Source organism: Oncorhynchus gorbuscha, linkage group LG26 (genome assembly GCF_021184085.1).
Source record: "Oncorhynchus gorbuscha isolate QuinsamMale2020 ecotype Even-year linkage group LG26, OgorEven_v1.0, whole genome shotgun sequence".
Classification (NCBI taxonomy): domain Eukaryota; kingdom Metazoa; phylum Chordata; class Actinopteri; order Salmoniformes; family Salmonidae; genus Oncorhynchus; species Oncorhynchus gorbuscha.
Window position 1 is genome coordinate 21587902 of NC_060198.1, and position 26000 is coordinate 21613901.

The 26000-nt window shown below is 41.3% G+C and overlaps 1 protein-coding gene across 1 annotated transcript; it reads right to left on the reverse strand.

Moving 5' to 3' along the window:
• Positions 1-6870: 6870 nt before the first annotated feature.
• LOC124016340 (membrane-spanning 4-domains subfamily A member 4A-like) lies at positions 6871-25132 on the reverse strand. Its single transcript, XM_046331891.1, has 7 exons — positions 24877-25132; positions 24633-24749; positions 24224-24280; positions 23759-23929; positions 23329-23451; positions 15408-15497; positions 6871-7383 (listed from the first exon to the last, which is right to left on the reverse strand). The coding sequence occupies exons 1-7, from the start codon at positions 25045-25047 to the stop codon at positions 7288-7290; spliced, it is 825 nt and encodes a 274-aa protein (XP_046187847.1). The 5' UTR covers positions 25048-25132; the 3' UTR covers positions 6871-7287.
• Positions 25133-26000: the final 868 nt, after the last annotated feature.

Below are 26000 nucleotides of genomic sequence, written 5' to 3' on the forward strand. Positions count from 1 at the left end.
TGTAATTACACCCAACACAATGTTGAAAAATGAATGCTTCCCACCACTAGATCACATAACTAGATGTGAGCTGGATGTGATCTCAATGCTGCCACCAATGTAGTGGAGGAAAGTGAAAGCTGCAACAGGGAATCTAACCAGGGCTCATACATGGCAAAGTGAGCTCTAACGGCCGTTGCCATGTAATCCTAGTAGGCCTCTGGGCAGAGGCAGTAGGTCTACAATGCTGGAATAAGGCTTGTTACAATAGCTTAAGTATATAACATAATAATTGACACAACGGTAATAATCATCATGAAACATCCTTGGAAGTGTCATAAGTGTAAGCCAACATAATTAATTATTCGACATTAACCCATTTAACTGAATTGGTATGGCTTAATTGATCATAGTCCAAACTCGTTATAGTTGTAAATACCATGCAGTTACACTAGGATAATTTAAACCAAACAGATTTGTTTTGCAAGTCTTCTGTTTCCCCACATTTACTGATTAATTTTCCATCATGAAAATGTATCCCCATACCCCAATCAAATGCCTTCATCGATACAACAATACCATGATACTGACAAACACAGCTATTTATTCCAATATTATGGCAACCCCCATAAAATCCGACATAGCACCAGTATCCCAAAGTATTAAGCAAAAACATGCATAGAAACAGCATTGGCATTAATAAAAAATAACAAAATGTAAGGTAACTAATATAAGTATTTAGAAGACAAACTGGTTAATTAACAATATTGGGTTGTACACGTTTGTTTACTGATATAAATAAATGTGGGACACAAAAGGGCAGTGAAGAACACCATTGCTCCAATAACTTTAAAAAGATTGAAAAGCACAAAATCTGCTAAAATACTTTAGTACAAATTTGCACAAATTGAGTGTGAGATTGTGTTGAAAAAGTAAAACACTCTTTCTAAGGCAAGATACCTAAGTGACGTTTTCGTGGCAGGTTAGGAGAATATATGTCACCGCCTAGTTTAGGTCACCGCCAAGTTTAGGTCACCGCCAAGTCACAGAAAAACACAACCATTTTTCTAGCCAAAGACAGGAGTCACAAAAAGCAGAAATAGAGATAAAATTAATCATTAATCTTGGATGATCTTCATCAGATGATACTCATAAGTACTTCATGTTACACAATACATATATGTTTTGTTATGTAAAGTTAATATTTATATTTAAAAAATCTCAGTATACATTGGCGCGTTATGTTCAGTAGTTACAAAAACATCTGGAGATTTTGCAGAGAGCCACATCAATTTCCAGAAATACTCATAATAAACGTTGTTCAAAGATACAAGTTTTATACATGGAATTTTAGATAAACTTCTCCTTAATGCAACCGCTGTGTCAGCTTTACCGAAAAAGCAAATCATGCAATAATCTGAGTACGGCGCTCAGAGCCCAAACCAGCCAAAAAGATATCTGCCATATTGTGCAGTCAACACAAGTCAAAAATAACATGATAAATATTCACTTACCTTTGATGATCTTCATCAGAATGCACTCCCAGGAATCCCAGTTCCACAATAAATGTTGGTTTTCTTCGATAATGTCCATCATTTATGTCCAAATAGCTACTTTTGTTAGCGCGTTTTGTAAACAAATCCAAAGTCACGAAGCGCGTTCACTAGGAGCAGATGAAATGTCAAAAAGTTCCATTACAGTCCGTAGAAACATGTCAAACGATGTATAGAATCAATCTTTAGGATGTTTTGAACATAAATCTTCAATAATGTTCCAACTGGAGAATTCCTTTGTCTTCAGAAATGCAATGGAACGGGAGCTACCTCTCACGTGAATGAGCAACACGAGCCCGTGGCACTCTGCCAGACCACTGACTCATACAGCCCTTATGAGCCCCTCCTTTACAGTAGAAGCCTCAAACAAGTTTCTAAAAACTGTTGACATCTAGTGGAAGCCCTAGGAAGTGCAACATTACCAATATCCCACTGTATCTTCAATAGGTTGAAAATCGACCAACCTTAGATTTCCCACTTCCTGGTTGGATTTTTTCTCAAGTTTTTGCCTGCCATATGAGTTCTGTTACACTCACAGACATCATTCAAACAGTTTTAGAAACTTCAGAGTATGCTAATAATATGCATATATTAGCAACTGGGACTGAGTAGCAGGCCGTTTACTCTGGGCACCAAGCTACTCAATACTGACCCAGACATAAGAAGTTAAGAAAATAATTTCTCGTCTCGTATCCAAGTGGCGTGAAAAGAGTGTGTCCCAAGCCAGGGCAGTAAGGAGCGCACACTGGGGCAGGGCGGGGTGCTGATGCTTCTATTTTATGATATTGCACTAGCCTCGGCTCCAGGCTTAAAGGTCCTGAACAGTCATTCTGAAAAGTACTTTTTATCTCATGGCTAACTATCAGGATGTTTGAAAAGACAGGCTTCTTCTTTTTCTTTGGGATTGGGTTGGCGGATCGGTGCATACTTTATTAATGCAATTGCAGACAGAAGATGACAACAGGAACATAGCACACATGTTTCCTAGTAAGTTCTGCAAAATAGAAAAGGTCCCAAGTTATTTTATTAAACCCGAAGTCCAGCCCTAGTGATGTCACTGCATACGTTATTGCCTTCTACTCATCAGACGAAGCCCACGTGTACACAGCTATACAAACTTGCAAGAGAGATACAATATAGTTCCAGTGTTTTCTAAGGGCTAAGCAGTAAATGTCCACTCCCCAAGTTGATTTATTGTGGAATGTCTGCCTAGTCTCTTATCTCTTTCACTCCCCTGCAGAGTTCTGTCTCAGTCACACATTTCTCAGACCATTTCTTTAAAAGAGGGTGAGAAACTAGAAAACAACTGTGGAACAATATTAAATTAAACCTCTATAATTAATATATATATATTGTTAATCTGTAGTCTAGGACCCTATAATGTAAGGAGGGAGGGGTCTTATAACCCCCCCTTCTATTAATACAACATAAGCATAATCAATTATTATAATACATCAAACATTTGGTACATCCCCTATCATGACCCCTAGGTGAACTCCTGACATAAAGATTCACTCCATTGCGCTGAAAATAAAGTTCTGCTGTTGGGACAGCTTTATGTAGGCCCTAACAATTTGTGGGCACCGTTTATAACCGTTACAGTGCAATTAATGTATTGTTTAGTGTTGTGTTGTGTAGTGGCTTTGCTGGCATGCATCTAAAAAAAGTTTTGGTGTTTGCCCCACCAAGATTTAAGAGCCCTAAATCGCCACTGGGGAAGATATTTTCACCATAAAATGCTCCTTCATAATAAAAGCATGAATCAAATTTGTGGTCACTTTTGTTGCCTTATAATGTAAAGAAATAGCCTTATAGTTTATCAACATTATAAGATAATCTGTTGTATCAAGCCTCATTGCATTATTTTTTTTTATGCTAGTGGTTGTATTAATTTGGGATCTAGCACATCCCAGACCATGTTTGGAATATTTCTTCCTCGCACAGAATAGAATAAGTCAACTTTTGTACTATGGGGGATAGTAGATTGACATAGGCTAGTGCTTTTGCTGTTCATTAGGGCTACTCATCTTATTGGCTGACGAAAAGTAAATGTGGACAGTTCTTACAATATCTTCGGAAAAGAACACGAGCGTCACGGATGTGCCTGTTTTCACTTGTTGCCTGTGAGAAAGACCCGAGAGAGGTGCATTGGAGCATCATGCAGCCTTAGAATGTATTAAAAATATATCACCCGATGTTTGTATCACAACTAAAGTTACATAAATAACTCTAAATGAAGCAAATAAGAGTACCTGTTTCTTTGTTAACCTATCAACACAGAATAGCTGCATGTGCGCACTCCCTATAATCATTTGAAGAAAATGTATTTTCTATTTTATTCAGCTTTGTTAAATTGTGTTCTTCATACTATAAAATAATATCAAACAATGCTGCGGAATTCTAAGCAAATCTTGTCTGCTAAATTAACTAGTGTAGCCCACAGCCATATGGCATAGCCAGATCAGGGCCTATCATGCGGACAACTCAGAGTTTGCTATTCCGTTCTTTTGAAATAGACTACATTTTCTTTGTCTCAGACCTGCCTAAAATAAATATTGTGATGCCGTAGGCTACATTACATGGATTGATTAGACTTTTTCAAATGTAGATGTTCCGAAGGTTTGCATCAGTGGCTTGTAGGCTATGTCTGGAAGCTCGGAGATGCTAAATGTGTTTATGGTAATTAACTGTCAATTGCTGTGAGACCTGCCGTTATTTGCTTGACAATCACCAGCTGACGAAATTGTGACCGCCACAGCCCTACACCCAAGTACTTCTCTGCAATGGTCACCTACACTCATTAAAAACCCACTACCCCATTCTACTACTTTGACCATATCTGTTTCTGCCTATGCCAACAGCCTGGGACGATGCGACACCGCCCCTCAGCAAACCCTATAACTTTTCTGAAGTCAAATCATATACCCAAATACTTCTCTGCAGCTGCCACCACAACATCCATTTTCTGTGATTAACTTTCCATTTCTGCGGTACAGTTGATAACCCTTGCTATGAACGCTAAGAAGCCAACCTTACTGAAGCTCACTCATTACCCTATTCCTTTGTACTGGCACAAATCTACTATTCACTGGGATCCTCTCAGGATCCAGCACCCTTGACCCATCCTCCGCACTAATCTGCCTCTCTCTTACCAGACACCTCCGATCCCCAGCATCACGAGCACCCCTACAATTGACACACACAACTTTATCCACCGAAACTACAGAATCCTCTGTCGCATGCCCTCCAGCACACTTCCCACATCTTGGAATCTCCCACTTACACACTTCTGCAACATGAACAGAATGGTTGCATCTGAAAAAGTGCAGTGGATTCTGCACAACAGCTCTAACAGGATAACTAATATATCCTAACATGACTTTGAGACTCTGACTCAAAACTCAAAAGGACTGACAATGACTTTTTCACCACGCTCCCCACCTGGTCTGCTTCGCACCAAACGGGATGCATCACAAAAACCAGGAATTTTAACTTAAATTGTTCTACCTTCACACTTAACGCTACCCCATAAATCACTCCTTCCAATGGTTCCTTATTCCTAAGAGCAAAACCAGAAACAGATATTGACCCAAGTTGCGTGACACAAAGTGCCTTCTCCCTCTGGCCAGAAGTAACACACACAAATATCACAAGTCCACTGCAGTTTACCTTCACTGATTCAACTGCACGCAACTCCTTTCTAACCCACCCACTTTCTAAACCACAAATGGATCAACCAAAAGGCAAGCATCCGAAAAGGCAGGCTGAGTGACAACTCTTTGAAACGCCTATGTCAAGCAACTTGACCTGATTCAGTGAGCAGCATCGCAGTGAAATCATCTCAAACAACACTGAAATTGCATCAAAGATATATATTTTATATATACACATCTCCCATTTGGCATCCCTCTTGTGGTGCGCTGACGAACTTTGGGACTGGTAGGGTTATCTCTTCTCCATGTATCTGTCAGGTGAAGGTCAGGTTTGGCAAGGTACAAAAGGAAAGATGTTACATTTTTTTCTTTCTCAGCTTGATTTTATTAAAACAAACTTTAATGAATTAAACAGGTAAAGAAGTAAAGAAAAAATATAAAATAGTGGAGGAGGAATTGGGTAAAGCATACAAACCCAGTTTAGGGTAAGGGTATAGGTTTAAGGCAGAGTTCCCAAACTCGGTCCTCTGGACCCCAAATAATCAACTAATCATCAAGCTTTGATCATTTGAATCAACTGTGTAGTGTTAGGGCAAAAAAACAAAACTTGCACGCCTTGGGGTACAGAGGACCGACTTTGAGAAACGCTAGTTTAAAGGGAAGTGTTGGAAATAGGATACGGATCTAGTTTAGGCTAAGGGGTCTTGGGTTAGGGGTAAAAAACATTATTCAAAATAGAAAGTAGGGAATGAAAACTTATTCTTCAGAATACTATGGGGGGAGTGGTGGTTTGTGATTTTTGAGCGGTGGGATGAACGGTCGTGGTTATTGCTGATGTTGTTTGGGATGAATGGCTGTGGTTATTGTTGATGTTGATGGTGTTTACATTGTTCAACAGGCGCGGCAGAGAGGTACACACAGGTCCTCTCACGAACAGCAACATACCGTCTACACATCGGTTTGGATATCAGGTAAGTTTTTCAGGTAAGTAATTAGGTAACTATGCATGTTTAAAGGCCACTTTGGGTAAGTATGCATGTAATAAAACGTCACTCCAGGTAAGTATACATATTTTAAAAGGAGGATTATATGACAAAAGAACAAAACATTCCCAAAAGCATCTTGAGGATGCTTTGCTGCCTCAGGACCTGGACAACTTGCCTTAATAGAAAGAACCATGAATTCTGCACTGTATCAGAGAATTCTACAGGAGAATGTCAGGCCATCCATCTGTGAGCTGAAGCTGAAGCGCAGCTGGGTCATACAGCAAAACAATGATCCAAAACTCACAATCAAGTACATGAAAATGGTTAAAAAACAACACATTTAAAGTTTTGGAATGGCCTAGTCAAAATCCAGACCTAATCCCAATTGAGATGTTGTGGCAGGACTTGAAACAAACAGTTCATGCTTTAAAACACACAAATGTGGCACGGTAGAAGTAACAATCATTTGGTCATCATACTTTGATATGGTTTCTTTCTAAAAAAATCATCAAATTTAATGAAACACATGATTTTGACTGTTCATTATGTTTAATGTTGCACATACTCAAGATAGAAAGGATATAGGCCAATGCCCAATGTAAACATCCAAGCACCACTCCCTCCTTATCAGGATGTTTTCAGACCCAAAATATGAATGTCATTAATTACGTTGTGTGAAAGATAAAAGTGACTCCCAACTCACATTTTTTTCTGTCAGTTTTTTAATGTTTAAGTCAAGACTTGTTTGAAGACATTAAGTTAAATATGTATTTGCATGTTATTAAAAGAAAGTGATGCCTCAATATCATATAATGTAATGTAGCAGTGGCTGATGTTAGTTGATAAATGTACTATACTTTTATATAATAAATTCTAATTAACTTATATCAATAAAACAAGAGAGAAATTACAAAAACATGAAGTTTAAAAAAAATCAACCATATAGTAACCTAAACATTATACTGAAACATTACATTGCATTACCAATATTGAACTGTCAAATGATTCAGATCAGTGATGTGGTGCCAACCATTGCCTGGCTTGGATCAGAAAAATAGCCCTAGAAAACACAATTTTAACAAGAAAAAGAGCAATGTATTCACAGAAGCCCAATTCTCAAGGGATGAAAGCAGTGTTTTGTGGAGGCAGTGGTTTCTGTTGAAACCCTGTTCCCATATCGTCTCCCTCGGGACCCTTTGGGTAGATCACAGTCTGTAGAAACAACACAGTACATAATAGGACAGATATGTCCCAAATAGCACCCTATTCCCTATACTTTAGTGCTCTACCTTTGACCAAAGCCTGCACTCTAAAGTAGTGCACTATATAGGGATTAAGATGCCATTTGGGTTGCAGCCTATGATAGAAATTCTACAATAGAGAGATGTTAACAAAAAAGCTCAGTATTTACTTACTAGGTTGAGCCTGTAGTGTCAATATTGCATGATCATCACATCCTTGTTATTATATAGTTTTTAAGTTATCAGTTTTTTAATGTTTATTTTTAATTCAGTTCAGCTTCAGTTCGTTTTTAGACCTTTATTGTTTGTTTTTATTTAGTTTAAGTGATATATTTTATATATATATATATATATATAGTTATATGTATAGTAATATATTATTTATTTGTATTTTTATAGTTAGGGACAGAATCAAATCAAATTTGTTTTGTTACATGCTTCCTTTAAGTGTAGACTAACAGTGAAATGCTTATTTACGGGGCATTCTCAACAATGCAGAGAGAAAAATTATAAAATGAGGAATAAATACAATATGAGTAACGATATCATGGCTAAATATGAGGGGTACCAGTACAGAGTCGATGTGCAGGGTTATGAGGTAATTTAGGTAGATATGTGCATATAGGTAGGGGTGAAGTGACTCGGCAACATGATAGATAATAATCAATATCAGCAGCGTATGTGATGAGTCAAAAGAGTTTGTGCAAAAGGGGGTAAATGCAGATAACCAAAAAACTAACTGGACTAACTATTTAACAGTCTTATGGCTTGGGAGTTAATGCCCTTCAGGGTCCTGTTGGTTCCAAACTTGGTGCATTCAAACCACTTGCCGTGCAGCAACAGAGAAAACAGTTTATGACTTGGGATGCAGTCTGGATTATGTTTAGGGCCTTCTTCTACCAGCGCCTGGCATAGAGGTGACTGCCAGGTCACTGACCTTCTTCTTATAGGCTGTTTCATTGTTGTCGGTGATCAGGCCTTCCACCGCTGTGTCGTCAGCAAACTTGATGATGGTGTTGGAGTCATGCGTGGCCATGCAGTTATGGGTGAAAAGTGAGTACAGGAGGGGACAAAGCACACACCCCTGAGGGGCCCCCGTGTTGAGTGTAAGCATGGCGGATGTGTTGTTCCCTACCCTTACCACCTGGGTGGTGTTCAGTCCCAGGGACCTGAGCTTAGTAATGAGCTTGGAGTGCACTATGGTGTTGAACGCTGAGCTATAGTGAATGAACAAATCTAATTTTATTTGTCACATTTGTGGGAGCAAACGGTACATGTAAGGGCTTAGGGCAAAGAGGAGGAGGTGACACTTAAATACATGATCTATTATGGAAAGAGCAGGATACCATTATAAAGGACCATGCCCCAGGACTACCTGACATGATGACTCCTTGCTGTCCCCAGTCCACCTGACCGTGCTGCTGCTCCAGTTTCAACTGTTCTGCCTTATTATTATACGACCATGCTGGTCATTTATGAACATTTGAACATCTTGGCCATGTTCTGTTATAATCTCCACCCGGCACCGCCAGAAGAGGACTGGCCACCCCACATAGCCTGGTTCCTCTCTAGGCTTCTTCTTCGGTTTTGGCCTTTCTAGGGAGTTTTTCCTAGCCACCGTGCTTCTACACCTGCATTGCTTGCTGTTTGGGGTTTTAGGCTGGGTTTCTGTACAGCACTTTGAGATATCAGCTGATGTACGAAGGGCTATATAAATACATTTGATTTGATTTGATTAGATAAAGATTAGATAGAGAGGAACAAACATAAGTGCTTAGGGTAAAGGACATCAGTGATTAGGGTAAAGGCCATAAGTGCTTAGGGTAAGGTAGACATATATTAATTTTAGGACACGAGAGGGTCCTGCCACCATTGTAATCTAATCAAGAGCGGATACAGGTGTTATTGGGCATGAACAAGCAGGAAGCCTGGACTGAGAGATAATGGTGGCAGATGACCTGAGGGAAATAACTTCATTAACATGTGGAATGGACTCATATGCTGTGTGTGTATAAATACAGAGCCAGTGCTCTAGGAAAGTGTGTGTTCTGCGGACCATCTAGGCTTCTGATATGTTTGTATTAAAAGCCTGTATTGAATTCACAAGTTCTTGTAAGTTTATACACTGCTCAAAAAAATAAAGGGAACACTTAAACAACACAATGTAACTCCAAGTCAATCACACTTCTGTGAAATCAAACTGTCCACTTAGGAAGCAACACTGATTGACAATACATTCCACATGCTGTTGTGCAAATGGAATAGGCAACAGGTGGAAATTATAGGCAATTAGCAAAACACCCCCAATAAAGGAGTGGTTCTGCAGGTGGTGACCAAAGACCACTTCTCAGTTCCTATGCTTCCTGGCTGATGTTTTGGTCACTTTTGAATGCTGGCGGTGCTTTCACTCTAGTGGTAACCTGAGACGGAGTCTACAACCCACACAAGTGGCTCAGGTAGTGCAGCTCATCCAGGATGGCACATCAATGCGAGCTGTGGCAAGAAGGTTTGCTGTGTCTGTCAGCGTAGTGTCTAGAGCATGGAGGCACTACCAGGATACAGGCCAGTACATCAGGAAATGTGGAGGAGGCCGTAGGAGGGCAACAACCCAGCAGCAGGACCGCTACCTCCACCTTTGTGCAAGGAGGAGCAGGAGAAGCACTGCCAGAGCCCTGCAAAATGACCTCCAACAGGCCACAAATGTGCATGTGTCTGCTCAAACGGTCAGAAACAGACTCCATGAGGGTGGTATGAGGGCCCGACGTCCACAGGTGGGGGTTGTGCTTACAGCCCAACACCGTGCAGGACGTTTGGCATTTGCCAGAGAACACCAAGATTGGCAAATTCGCCACTGGCGCCCTGTGCTCTTCACAGATGAAAGCAGGTTCACACTGAGCACATGTGACAGACGTGACAGAGTCTGGAGACGCCATGGAGAACGTTCTGCTGCCTGCAACATCCTCCAGTTTGGCGGTGGGTCAGTCATGGTGTAGGGTGGCATTTCTTTAGGGGGCCGCACAGCCCTCCATGTGCTCGCCAGAGGTAGCCTGACTGCCATTAGGTACCGAGATGAGATCCTCAGACCCCTTGTGAGACCATATGCTGGTGCGGTTGGCCCTGGGTTCCTCCTAATGCAAGACAATGCTAGAACTCATGTGGCTGGAGTGTGTCAGCAGTTCCTACAAGAGGAAGGCATTGATGCTATGGACTGGCCCGCCCGTTCCCCAGACCTGAATCCAATTGAACACATCTGGGACATCATGTCTCGATCCATCCACCAACGCCACGTTGCACCACAGACTGTCCAGGAGTCCACCAATGCCACCTCATCAGGAGCATGCCCAGGTGTTGTAGGGAGGTCATACAGGCACGTGGAGGCCACACACACTACTGAGCCTCATTTTGACTTGTTTTAAGGACATTACATCAAAGTTGGATCAGCCTGTAGTGTGGTTTTCCACTTTAATTTTGAGTGTGACTCCAAATCCAGACCTCCATGGGTTGATAAATTTGATTTCCATTGATAATTGTTGTGTGATTTTGTTGTCAGCACATTCAACTATGTAAAGAAAAAAGTATTTAATAACAGTATTTCATTCATTCAGATCTAGGATGTGTTATTTTAGTGTTCCCTTTATTTTTTTGAGCTGTGTATTTTGAAACGATTCTCCACGACATATGCACGGAATACAACTGTACCCCTTGAAATGCTTGCTTACGAGCCCTTCCCAATGACTATAGTTTTGGCAAGTCGGTTAGCACATCTACTTTGTGCATGACACAAGTAATTTTTCCAACAATTGTTTAAACAGATTATTTCACTTATAATTAATTCACTGTATCACAATTCCAGTGGGTCAGAAGTTTACATACACTAAGTTGACTGTGCCTTTAAACAGCTCCAAAACCGTCATAAAAAAGGCAGACTATGGTTTGCAACTGCACATTCGACAAAGATCGTACTTTTTGGAGAAATGTCCTCTCGTCTGATGAAACAAAAATAGAACTATTTGGCTATAATGACCATCGTTATGTTTGGAGGAAAACGGGGGAAGCTTGCAAGCTGAAGAACACCATCCCAACCGTGATGCACGGGGGTGGCAGCATCATGTTGTGGGGGTGCTTTGCTGCAAGTGGGACTTGTGCACTTCACAAAATAGGTGGCATCATGAGGAGGGTAAATGATGTGGATATATTGAAGCAACATCTCAAGATATCAGTCAGGAAGTTAAAGCTTTGTCGCAAATGGGTCTTCCAAATGGACAATGACCCCAAGCATACTTCCAAAGTTGTGGCAAAATGTCTTAAGGACAACAAAGCCAAGGTATTGGAGTGGCCATCACAATGCCCCGACCTCAATCCCATAGAAAATCTGTGGGCAGAACTGAAAAAGCTGTGCGAGCTAGAGGCCTACAAACCTGACTCAGTTACACCAGCTCTGTCAGGAGGAATGGGCCAAAGTTCACCCAACTTATTGTGGGAAGCTTGTGGAAGGCTACCCAAAACATCTGACCCAAGTAAATTTAAAGGCAATGCTACCAAATACTAATGGAGTGTATGTAAACTTCTGACCAACTGGGAATGATGAAATAAATAAAAGCTGAAATAAATAATTCTCTGCTATTATTCTGACATTTACAAAGGAGAAATTGCAGCCCAAATAAATGCTTCACAGAGTTCAAGTAACTGACACATCTCAACATCAACTGTTCAGAGGAGACTGTGTGAATCAGGCCTTCATGGTTGAATTGCTGCAAAGAAACCACTACTAAAGGACATCAATAATAATAAGGGACTTGCTTGGTCCAAGAAACAAGAGCAATGGACATTAGACTGGTGGAAATGTGTCCTTTGATCTAATGAGTTCAAATTTGAGATTTTTGGTTCTAGTCTTTATGAAACACAGAGTAGATGAATGGAGGAATTCCACATGGGCGGTTCCCACCATGAAGCATAGAGGAGAAGGTGGGATGGTGTGGGGGTGCTTTGCTGGTTACACGGCCTGTGATGTATTTGTAATTCAAGGCACACTTAAAAAGGATGGCTAACACAGCATTGTGCAGCGGTACGCCATTCCCTCTGGTTTGTGCTTAGTGGGACTATCATTTGTATTTCAACAGGACAATGACCCAAAACACACAGCTGTGTAAGGGCTATTTGACCAAGAAGGAGAGTGATGGAGTGCAGCATCAGATGACCTGGCATCCAAACCACCCGACCTCAACCCAATTGAGATGATTTGGGATGAGTTGTACAGCAGAGGGAAAGAAAAGCAGGCAACAAGTGCTTAGAATATGTGGGAACTCCTTCAAGACTGTTGGAAAAGCTTTCCAGGTGAAGATGGTTGAGAGAATGCCAAGAGTGTGCAAAGCTTTCACCAAGGCAAGGGGTGGCTAATTCAAAGAATCTGAAATGCATTTGGATTTTTTTAAACACTTTTTGGTTACTACATGATTCCATGTGTGCTATTTCATAGTTTTGATGTCTTCACTATGTAGAAAATAGTAAAAATAATGACAAATCCTTCAATGAGTAGGTGTGTCCAAAGTTTTGACTGGTACTGTAGGTGTTCCTTTTGTCCAGGTGGGAGAGGGCAGTGTGGAGTCCAAAGGAGATTATGTCATCTGGGGATCTTTTGGGGTGGTATGCGAATTGGAGTGGGTCCAGGGTGTCTGGGATAATGGTGTTGATGTGAGCCTTGACCAACCTTTCAATGCATTTCATGGCTACATATATGAATGCTATTTAGAAAGGTTAGCTTGGCCAACTTGGGCACAGGGACTATGGTGGTCAGGGAGAGTTTGAAAATGTCATTCAAGACACTTGCCAGCCGGTCAGCACATGCTCTGAGTATGTGTCCTGGTAACTCTTCACCAAGTGAGTTCCTATGTAAATGTTATCATTATAATTAAACTGAATGAAAACACATTATAAATTTCATAAGGCCTCATTTTGAGGCCAAGCTTTACCCTATTTCAGTGTCCTGAAACAAATGGCTTAAAGGCCACATCAGGTCTGGAAGTAAGGTTGCAAAAGTCCAGTAACTTTAACAAAATTCCCAGATCTCGGTTGAAGGATTTCCAGGAATCTTACAACCGAGATTTCTGGAAAAACTGGGAAATTTTGCAACCCTACCTGCTAGTCACATTATGCTGACTTGCAAAGTGATGTGTAATTATTAATGGAATCCAGCCAGAGGTATGCTATCCAGCAGTTTAACATTTGATTCACCCCCAACCTGAATTCATAATGAATACCAGGGTTAGGAACAGTGTGAGGAGTCAACCTAAGCCATTTAATAAACTAGAACAACCATTTCAGTAATGGGAGCAAGAAATCTAAATAAATGATTGGATTAGTTTCGAAAAATGTATGTCATTTGTCTTTGTGTATCATAAGTTGAATCAATTAATCACTAAATGTACATGCATTGGTGCGGCAGGTAGCCTAGTGGTTAGAGCGTTGGGCCAGTAACACAAACGTTGTTAGATCGAATCCCTGAGCTGACAGCTTAAAAAATCTGTTGTTCTGCCCCTGAACAAGGCAGTTAACCCACTATTCCAAGGCAGTCATTGTAAATAAGAATTTGTTCTTAACTGACTGCTATAAAACTGCTATATAACACAATTCCCAAAAAATCTACCTGCAGTAGAGCATGCTGGGGAAAAAGTTAAGAACTTAAAAAATTGAGTTGGTGTTACTTCTCATTTCGTTTTGAGTCAGTACCACATCAATATTTCAATAATAATGACTTTACATTGACTTTTGAGTTCAACTTACTATAAGTATTTGAGTAAAAAATGCCTTGGAGTTTACCCTGAAGCTTTGAACCAACACGTTTCTTTGTTTCCTTCTGAGTTTCCATTAGCACAGGAAGTGCAATGCGAAACACCTCAGTGGGAATCTGTGTTAAAGCGGCGCAGAGTAAGTGTGTCTTTTGTATTTGTAAAATAATTTTGGGGTGATATGAAAATAGAATTTCAGAGTTTTCCAAAACCGTTTTGCATGCAGTGATTATTAACGGTTAGACAGGGTATCTGGAAAGTTTAACCTGTTGGCCATGCTGTGGTCAATTGTTCAAATTAGAAACCTATGGCTGTATGGGCTTGGATTCTCATGAGCTAAAGTTAGGTAAAAATGATAAAGTTGCAAATGACAAAATTCCTCAGGATTAATCGTTCAGTTGAAAATTAATGCTTTTTATTAGCTTTGATTAGCAGATGGTGCCATTTGACTGTCCTCCATACGAATTAATGGGATTATACAGTATTTCAATTAAATGTTTCAAGGACAAAATTACACAGGTGTTGTTGTAGGGGGGACAGTAACATTAGTACTCTAAAAAAATACTTTAAGGAAAATGTTTATATATTTACAAATGTTTATTTTTAGCTCACATAATATAATATTTGAAAGTATGCATTAAGGTGTCTAATATAATAAACGTGTCAAAAACGAATGCTGACATTAATAAATGCATTTCTTTAGCTTCCAAAATCCTTTTTTACATTGGAGCAGGAGTGTCAAGATGGCTTTGCCCGGTGGCTTGAATACGGTGCCTCCTGTCAGTCAACCAGGGGTTAAACACACCATTGGTTCTATCGCTTCTAACTACGTCAACGATTTTAATGATCTTATATGGAATTTCAACTTTATATAATCACGACCACCTGGTGAGTTTAGCATAGAGCTAAATGTACCAGGTTATGTCATGGGAACAGCACACATGTAGCCTTTGATCACGTGCAACTACGTCAATGATTTTATTTGGCCGATGCTTAAACTAACATTTTTCGAATGTTCGCATGTACAGCCCCACAGAATTTTACACAGTGACCAATGTTTTGATTGCACATTTTTGAATGGAAGTTTTTGCAGTGGAAGTTTAAAAAAAATTACTCCAGAGTAACTAGGACACTGTTGAGATATTCTAAATTTTAATTTGAGATAATGAGCATATGGAACCCTGCAAATCAACCTCCAAATATGTCATACCTCGTAGTTGTTCTGAGGAGGGAAAGGTGCGTTGCTTGGAGTCATGCAGCCATGAGGTACCGGTATTTGATTCCCAATGACGAACACTTGCTAAAAGACAGACATGTACATTTTAGGTCCATTTATATAAATTGCTTATCAAATATACAGGTGTCATGACTGCTCAGCTCTCTTACTATTGCAGAACAAACAATATATAGACAAAAGTATGTGGACACGCCTTCAAATGAGTTGATTCAGCTATTTCAGACACACCCGTTGCTGACAGGTGTATAAAATTGAGCACACGGTCATGCAATCTCCATAAACAAACATTGGCAGTAGACTGGCCTTACTGAAGAGCTCAGTGACTTTCAATGTGGCACGGTCAGGATGCCACCTTTCCAAGAAGTCAGTTAGTCAAATTTCTGCCCTGGTCAACTGTAAGTGCTGCTATTGTGAATTATACAACGGGTGGGTCTAATCTTGAATGCTGATTGGTTAAAACTGCATTCCAGCTTGTCTATTCCACAAGTTACCACTGGCTAAATTTATGCTGTTAAAATGCCTATTTACTCTGTTCCATCTGACTGTGCAATCCACTGTCTCATCAGCCCAGCCAAGCAATTTATAAACTTGATCTCCACTATAAAAAGCATCTAGACATTATCCCACAAAGGCAATACCTTCAAACAGAATCCTTCCAGATCCTTCCAGATCCTTAGTCTGCATTTATGGACTGCCCTATTCAATTCAACCCACATGTTTTCAATGGATTTTAAATCCGGAGACTGAGATAGATATTGCAAAATGTTGAGTTTGTGGCCAAATAACAATTTCTTTGCTTTTATATTTATTCTCAGTAATACCAATTACCCCACCGAAGACATTCTTTCAAAAAGTATACTTACCATGACAGAATTTATGGGTAAATAAAACTCATAGAATAAAAAGGAAAGTTTGACATCTTCCAAAGTCTGAGGGTTGTTTTAAGCTTCCAGACTTGGAATTGTATCAACTCGCCACACAAGGCTTTTACTTGCAACATATTGTTAAGTGCACGAAAGAAGAATAATGGGCACATATTGAAATTGTGCATGCTAATCCTCAGAATCTTTTCACACGTCTATTTTCAAAGGATAAAGAAGAACATTAACAATTTTATAGTTAAGAACACTAACAATATTGAAGAAAATTAAATGCACACTAAAAGAACCAATATCACTCCCTAAAAACACAACCCTATGGAACAATCCTTGGATAACTTTTCAGAGTTCACTGATAAATTGGCCCCATGGAAAACTAAAGGCATAGGAAATAAAATGATTTCCATTACAGAATTAAAAAGCCATTTTAGACTGACTAATGTAGACGTTTTCAAATACATGCAATTGAAAAGTTCTATACACTAAATTTCTATCTGAAATCTTTTGGACATCAAAGAAATGTTGAGGGAATCCTATTTGACTCAGAAAAGGATTCACATAGAGTATGCTAGGTAATAAAAATATAAAACTTTTATATGAAGATTTAAGAAGAACTGATATTGACACAAGACGAAGGGAGTGTTGGAACATAACTAATCAACACATCCACCAATGCTGCTGTGAACCGCATCACAAGAGACATGCTAAACGGAAGACGTATAAAAACAATGTTATCTTTGATGCAATTTCAATGTTGTTTGAGTTGTTTTGTGTGCCACCAAATTTGCTTGAGATTATTTTACTGCAAAACTGCTCACTGAATCCAATTTACTTAACATAGGAGTTTCAAAGAGCTGTCAGTCAAGGCGAGCTCAAGAATATAAGCTCCCTCTCACTCAGCCTGTATTTTCAAACTTCCTGGCAGTTACCATGAGATAAAAAGTAATTTTAAGAATGACTGTTCAGGACTTAAGTGTACAACTAGCAATGACTCAATAATTCATGTCTTCTGGGAGTGCTATAAAGTCAAAAAGATATAGATGGAGTTAGAAAGTTGGTAGCCAGAAGAAAGTTGGTAGCCAGAAGTTTTACAATGTAAGTTTACTTTTAATCCATCTATATGCATATTTAAAGACATGGCATATCCTCATATGCCATGCCTTTAAATATGCATATAGATGGATTAAAAGTAAACTTACATTGTAAAACTTCTGGCTACCAACTTTCTAACTCCATTATGAAATACTCAATGGGATGGACCATACTTTTCTCTTCAATGATTCTGAAAAACTTCTCAAACTGATACTGTACATCTTTCATTCATGCTGGGAAAAGAGAGAGTTGCTCCCATGAATCAGAAATACTTCCTAGGTTTGAGCTCACGGCCGCTGTGTTGGCAGCAAATTGTCATAACAAAAGTAAGAACCGCCGTGAGCTCTCCCACGTCTGCACACTGGAGCAGGAGTGCCAAGATGGCTGTGCCCGGTGGCTTGAATACTGTGCCCCCTGTCAGTCAACCAGGGGTTATACACACCATTGGTTCTATTGTCCCCTAGTGGTCGGGAGTGTAAATTGCCCAAATAATACCATAATATAAGATGCACCCAAATTGGCTCCTACACTGGCTAAAGTTCATGATGCCATTGACCTTAACAAGGGGCCCAGGACCAGTGGAAGAAAATTAACCCCATAACATCAAAGACCCACCACCATATTTTATGGTAGATATGGGGTTATTTTCTGTGCATTCTCATTTCATTTACATACATTTACATTTAAGTCATTTAGCAGACGCTCTTATCCAGAGCGACTTACAAATTGGTGCATTCACCTTATGACATCCAGTGGAACAGTCACTTTACAATAGTGCATCTAAATCTTAAAGGGGGGGTGAGAGGGATTACTTATCCTATCCTAGGTATTCCTTAAAGAGGTGGGGTTTCAGGTGTCTCCGGAAGGTGGTGATTGACTCCGCTGTCCTGGCGTCGTGAGGGAGTTTGTTCGACCATTGGGGGGCCAGAGCAGCGAACAGTTTTGACTGGGCTGAGCGGGAGCTGTACTTCCTCAGTGGTAGGGAGGCGAGCAGGCCAGAGGTGGATGAACGCAGTGCCCTTGTTTGGGTGTAGGGCCTGATCAGAGCCTGGAGGTACTGAGGTGCCGTTCCCCTCACAGCTCCGTAGGCAAGCACCATGGTCTTGTAGCGGATGCGAGCTTCAACTGGAAGCCAGTGGAGAGAACGGAGGAGCGGGGTGACGCGAGAGAACTTGGGAAGGTTGAACGCCAGACGGGCTGCGGCGTTCTGGATGAGTTGAAGGGGTTTAATGGCACAGGCAGGGAGCCCAGCCAACAGCGAGTTGCAGTAATCCAGACGGGAGATGACAAGTGCCTGGATTAGGACCTGCGCCGCTTCCTGTGTGAGGCAGGGTCGTACTCTGCGGATGTTGTAGAGCATGAACCTACAGGAACGGGCCACCGCCTTGATGTTGGTTGAGAACGACAGGGTGTTGTCCAGGATCACGCCAAGGTTCTTGGCGCTCTGGGAGGAGGACACAATGGAGTTGTCAACCGTGATGGCGAGATCATGGAACGGGCAGTCCTTCCCCGGGAGGAAGAGCAGCTCAGTCTTGCCGAGGTTCAGCTTGAGGTGGTGATCCGCCATCCACACTGATATGTCTGCCAGACATGCAGAGATGCGATTCGCCACCTGGTCATCAGAAGGGGGAAAGGAGAAGATTAATTGTGTGTCGTCTGCATAGCAATGATAAGAGAGACCATGTGAGGTTATGACAGAGCCAAGTGACTTGGTGTATAGCGAGAATAGGAGAGGGCCAAGAACAGAGCCCTGGGGGACACCAGTGGTGAGAGCGCGTGGTGAGGAGACAGATTCTCGCCACGCCACCTGGTAGGAGCGACCTGTCAGGTAGGACGCAATCCAAGCGTGGGCCGCGCCGGAGATGCCCAACTCGGAGAGGGTGGAGAGGAGGATCTGATGGTTCACAGTATCGAAGGCAGCCGATAGATCTAGAAGGATGAGAGCAGAGGAGAGAGAGTTAGCTTTAGCAGTGCGGAGCGCCTCCGTGATACAGAGGAGAGCAGTCTCAGTTGAATGACTAGTCTTGAAACCTGACTGATTTGGATCAAGAAGGTCATTCAGAGAGAGATAGCGGGAGAGCTGGCCAAGGACGGCACGTTCAAGAGTTTTGGAGAGAAAAGAAAGAAGGGATACTGGTCTGTAATTGTTGACATCGGAGGGATCGAGTGTAGGTTTTTTCAGAAGGGGTGCAACTCTCGCTCTCTTGAAGACGGAAGGGACGTAGCCAGCGGTCAGGGATGAGTTGATGAGCGAGGTGAGGTAAGGGAGAAGGTCTCCGGAAATGGTCTGGAGAAGAGAGGAGGGGATAGGGTCAAGCGGGCAGGTTGTTGGGCGGCCGGCCGTCACAAGACGCGAGATTTCATCTGGAGAGAGGGGAGAAAGAGGTCAGAGCACAGGGTAGGGCAGTGTGAGCAGAACCAGCGGTGTCGTTTGACTTAGCAAACGAGGATCGGATGTCGTCGACCTTCTTTTCAAAATGGTTGACGAAGTCATCTGCAGAGAGGGGAGGAGGGGGGAGGGGGAGGAGGATTCAGGAGGGAGGAGAAGGTGGCAAAGAGCTTCCTAGGGTTAGAGGCAGATGCTTGGAATTTAGCATGGTAGAAAGTTGCTTTAGCAGCAGAGACAGAGGAGGAAAATGTAGAGAGGAGGGAGTGAAAGGATGCCAGGTCCGCAGGGAGGCGAGTTTTCCTCCATTTCCGCTCGGCTGCCCGGAGCCCTGTTCTGTGAGCTCGCAATGAGTCATCGAGCCACGGAGCGGGGGGGAGGACCGAGCCGGCCTGGAGGATAGGGGACATAGAGAGTCAAGGGATGCAGAGAGGGAGGAGAGGAGGGTTGAGGAGGCAGAATCAGGAGATAGGTGGGAGAAGGTTTGAGCGGAGGGAAGAGATGATAGGATGGAAGAGGAGAGAGTAGCGGGGGAGAGAGAGCGAAGGTTGGGACGGCGCGATACCATCCGAGTAGGGGCAGTGTGGGAGGTGTTGGATGAGAGCGAGAGGGAAAAGGATACAAGGCAGTGGTCGGAGACTTGGAGGGGAGTTGCAATGAGGTTAGTGGAAGAACAGCTTCTAGTAAAGATGAGGTCGAGCGTATTGCCTGCCTTGTGAGTAGGGGGGAAGGTGAGAGGGTGAGGTCAAAAGAGGAGAGGAGTGGAAAGAAGGAGGCAGAGAGGAAAGAGTCAAAGGTAGACGTGGGGAGGTTAAAGTCGCCCAGAACTGTGAGAGGTGAGCCGTCCTCAGGAAAGGAGCTTATCAAGGCATCAAGCTCATTGATGAACTCTCCGAGGGAACCTGGAGGGCGATAAATGATAAGGATGTTAAGCTTGAAAGGGCTAGTAACTGTGACAGCATGGAATTCAAAGGAGGCGATAGACAGATGGGTAAGGGGAGAAAGAGAATGACCACTTGGGAGAGATGAGGATCCCGGTGCCACCACCCCGCTGACCAGACGCTCTCGGGGTGTGCGAGAACACGTGGGCGGACGAAGAGAGAGCAGTAGGAGTAGCAGTGTTGTCTGTGGTGATCCATGTTTCCGTCAGTGCCAAGAAGTCGAGGGACTGGAGGGAGGCATAGGCTGAGATGAACTCTGCCTTGTTGACCGCAGATTGGCAGTTCCAGAGGCTACCGGAGACCTGGAACTCCACGTGGGTCGTGCGCGCTGGGACCACCAGAGTAGGGTGGCCGCGGCCACGCGGTGTGGAGCGTTGGTATGGTCTGTGCAGAGAGGAGAGAACAGGGATAAACAGACACATAGTTGACAGGCTACAGAAGAGGCTACGCTAATGCAAAGGAGATTGGAATGACAAGTGGACTACACGTCTCGAATGTTCAGAAAGTTAAGCTACGTAGCAAGAATCTTATTGACTAAAATGATTAAAATGATACAGTACTGCTGAAGTAGGCCAGCTGGCAGTGGGTGCGTTGTTGACACTACACTAATCAAGTCGTTCCGTTGAGTGTAATTTCGATGCCAAACTGGTGTGCGTGGCCAAAGCTATTTTCATGTCACCCAACCAATGCCTGGAGTTTACTAAACAACATTGGCACTTGGATTGGACACTGTGATTTGGTCAGATGACATGAATATAGAGCTATTTAGAGAACCCCATACCATAAGCACAGACAAAGGATATCAATGATCTGGAAGGATTCTGTACAGAGGAATGGTCTAAGATCCCACAGTGTGGTCTCCAAATCATAAAACATTTTAGAAATAGTGCATGTGCTGTTATACTTGCACAGTGAGGTATTGAAAACAGGGGTGTCATTAATTTTGACCCATACCTTTTGAAAAAAACAAACACTTGTTAACCTCTTGAACCTCTGGGGGCAGTATTTCATTTTTGGATGAAAAACGTTCCCGTTCTAAACAAGATATTTTGTCACGGAAAGATGATCGACTATGCATATAATTGACAGCTTTGGAAAGAAAACACTGACGTTTCCAAAACTGCAAAGATATTGTCTGTGAGTGCCACATAATGCTACAGGCGAAACCAAGATGAAATTTCATACAGGAAGTAAGCCAGATTTTGAATGCACTGTGTTCCAATGTCTCCTTATATGGCTGTGAATGCGCAAGGAATGAGCCTACACTTTCTGTCGTTTCCCCAAGGTGTTTCGCCAGCATTGTGACGTATTTGTAGGCATATCATTGGAAAATTGACCATAAGAGACTACATTTACCAGGTGTCCGCTCGGTGTCCTCCGTCGAAACTATTGCGTAATCTCCAGGTGCTTGCATTTTTCCATTTTGAACAGAGGAGAAACCAAACTGCAACGAGTGATTTATCATCGAATAGATATGTGAAAAACACCTTGAGGATTGATTCTAAACAACGTTTGCCATGTTTCTGTCGATATTATGGAGTTAATTTGGAAAAAAGTTTGCGTTGTAATGACTGAATTTTCTGTTTTTTTTCTTAGCCAAACGTGATGAACAAAACGGAGCGATTTCTCCTACACAAATAATATTTTTGGAAAAACTGAACATTTGCTATCTAACTGAGAGTCTCCTCATTGAAAACATCCGAAGTTCTTTAAAGGTAAATTATTTTATTTGAATGCTTTTCTTGTTTTTGTGAAAATGTTGCCTGCTGAATGCTAGGCTTAATGCTATGCTAGCTATCAATACTCTTACACAAATGCTTGTGTAGCTATGGTTGAAAAGCATTTTTTGAAAATCTGAAAAGCCTATTTATTTCATTTCATTTGCGATTTTCATGGATAGTTAACGTTGCGTTATGGTAATGAGCTTGAGGCTATAATTACACTCCTGGATACGGGTTTTTTTCTTAGCCAAACGTGATGAACAAAACGGAGCGATTTCTCCTACACAAATAATATTTTTGGAAAAACTGAACATTTGCTATCTAACTGAGAGTCTCCTCATTGAAAACATCTGAAGTTCTTCAAAGGTAAATTATTTTATTTGAATGCTTTTCTTGTTTTTGTGAAAATGTTGCCTGCTGAATGCTAGCCTTAATGCTATGCTAGCTATCAATACTCTTACACAAATGCTTGTGTAGCTATGGTTGAAAAGCATTTTTTGAAAATCTGAGATGACAGTGTTGTTAACAAAAGGCTAAGCTTTTGAGCCAATGTATTTATTTCATTTCATTTGCGATTTTCATGAATAGTTAATGTTGCGTTATGGTAATGAGCTTGAGGCTATAATTACGCTCCCGGATACGGGATTGCTCGTCGGAACAGGTTAAGTAAAATCTCTTTCTCTAAGCAATTGTATTAGTATACATTTTGGTTGCATACAATGTAGCTCAGTATTGAATGCTTTATTTTACACAGTCATTTTTGCTAATTTTTTTATCAAGGGTGTCAATAATTTCGGGCTCACACTGTATTCGGAGCTAGATTTTGGTTTAAATCTTGTACCACATTTTGACAGAAATCTATGTCCATAGACTCACCTCAGGGTTGGAACGGCAGCACTGGCAGACAGCTCTGCAGGCGAATGACGAGACACAGATGGACACTATGAACTCCAGTATGGAGAAAACAAGCAAAACACCTGAAATTCCCTGGGACCTGATCTATAGACAGAGAGGAACAGGAAACAGCAGTTGACTAGACTACCCTGCCATTTTGGAGCAATTATGTACAATTAAACTTTGACTCTTGTTTCAGCGTGGGCTAACAAGAAGTATAAATTAACTCAATAGCATCTAATTCACTATTGCTTGCATGTTGGAGATGTCACAATATGCTACAGATGGTGTATAATTTAAACGAATGAAAAACATTCAACAGTATGTCTAGCAATACAATTATAGATGATAAATCCCCCTTTACCGATTTAGAAATATCTCCTGACCAAAGGAATAAGCATTTGGTATATACCCAATACTGTTGGCAGACATAGGATGAAGGGTAGTATGGATAGTCTGGATAGTCTGGATAGTCACAGTAGTAGTTGTAAAAGAAGATCCCAGCACTGTCCAAAGAATGCAGAATTGTGCCAGTAAGAGCAATAACCGTGGCGACAACATTCATTCCAAGGGAGCCTTTTACCTAAGGGACAGAGAGCAGAAAGAGGACGTGGGGATGAATGATTGGTTGTGAAGAATGAAATACAATATAGAATACAGTGTGTTGACAATCATTATTACATGTCTTTATTAAAGGTGCAATCTGCAGTTGTTGAATCGCCAGTGCCCACCCCTCTGTGTTTGTGGGAGGAAAACAAGCAGGTTGAATGGAAAAATGAGGGCCTATATATAAAGTAGATTCTGTTTTGAAATAGAGTGGAACTTTATAAATCAAAAGCCTGAACTTTATTGAGGGAGAAAAATAGTTGATACTGACCAGACATGTGTTCAAATTGTTGTCAGCAGCAACAGTTAGAGAGCCTGCAATGACATACTGAGAAGGAACAAGGAAGTTGTTATACAAGGGTGCGTCCCAAATGGCACCCTATTCTCTACACAGTACACTACAAAAGTAGTGTACAGTATGACCAAAGTTCAAATTCAAGTTTAATTACTTCCATAGAAGTCAATACAAACGGAGTGTATAAATGGCATAGGCCTAGCCAAATACATATACAGTGATAAAAGTCATTAGTTAAGTAATTCGTTATAAAGCATTACCATACATTTGTTTTTAATGCATTTCTTTTCAAATTGTGACATTATTCAATTATTAGGATGTTTTGTTTGCATCAAGAGAGACAGGAAATGTAAGGTAGGATTGTTAGACAGAACAGCTCACTCACAATGATAGATCCCCAGACAAATATTCCGCTGATTACTCCAATATTGTCTACTTGTGGTCCTGTAGCCATCACGATTCCTGTCAACAGCATCATCAAACCAACCATGATCTGTACGGTCTGTGAGAGAAAAACAAAGTACATTAATTAATTTGTATTTTCTTCCATTACCTTCAACTAAAATAGCCTTTTTAAATTTTTTTGACTTCAAATTAATTTTCAAACGATGTATAACAGAAATTCTTACCCCCAGCGCTTTTGGTTGCCCTGCCTGGAAACTTCCCAGCACTGAGGAAACCGTCTGTCCCAAACAGTGAGGGGCAGAATCGACCCTCACGACCCCCATCCCGTTGCTAGTGGGGTGTACATGGGTGATGACCACCACCCCGTTAGTGGTGGTTGTTACAGAGCTGGACATCTTCACAGAGGAGAGAAGGCTGTTTGTAGTACAGTAAGAGGTGATACGGCTGGTCAGGGGTGTGTTGATGAGCCTTATGTAAAGTTTATACTCTATCTGGGACTTCCAGATAATAATTTACTTGGGACTGTCATGCATAATAGGTGTGTCTGCCACTCATTAGACTTTGAACTCTCCCCATTATGGTTGCTGTATCGTCTGTTTACTTGAATAACTTGAGCGACATTTAGTTCCTTCTGTATTAGCATAACTTCCCATCATTGGCTTGAAGTTGTTTGCCTATAGAACACAGGCTATACAAGAAACTCATACACTTCCATGAAAGGGTGTATAAGTTTCTATTTTATGTTACATAGCATGGAAGTGTATACGTTTCTTTTGTTCCCTGCTGTAGAGGCAATCATCTTCAAGGTGTGGTATAATAAAGTAATTTAATTTAACCAAAGACGTTGCTCCTCTGTGGGGAGACATCCTGAATTAAAGAAGAAGTAGGAAGTAGGTGAAATAATAGTGAATGTTGAATTATTGGTGAATGGACGTTAGATAAGCATGACAAACAGAAAAGAGCTTAGTAAAGTGGAGTGTATATAAATGCTGAGACATCATGTAAACATAAGCTCTTCATGTCTATTCCTGCACCCCTCCCTTCCTCTCCTCCTCTCTCTTCCTCTTCTTCTCTTTGTCTCTCTTCCTCCCCTCACCTTTCTTCCTATTCTCCCCTCATCCTCTTCTCCCCTTTCTTCCTCTCCTCCTGTCTCTGCCTCTCCTTCTCTCTTTTCCAAGGTTATGTTAGTTATTCGTTTTTAATTCTATTCATTTTTAGATTTTTCTTTGAAATTCAGTTAAGTTTCAGTTTGCTTTTAGAGTTTCTATAAATGTTCTGTTTGATAAAAACATTACAATTTCAATTTATGTTATTTAGTTTCAGTTTAGTTTTAGCAGTAGCAGTGCGT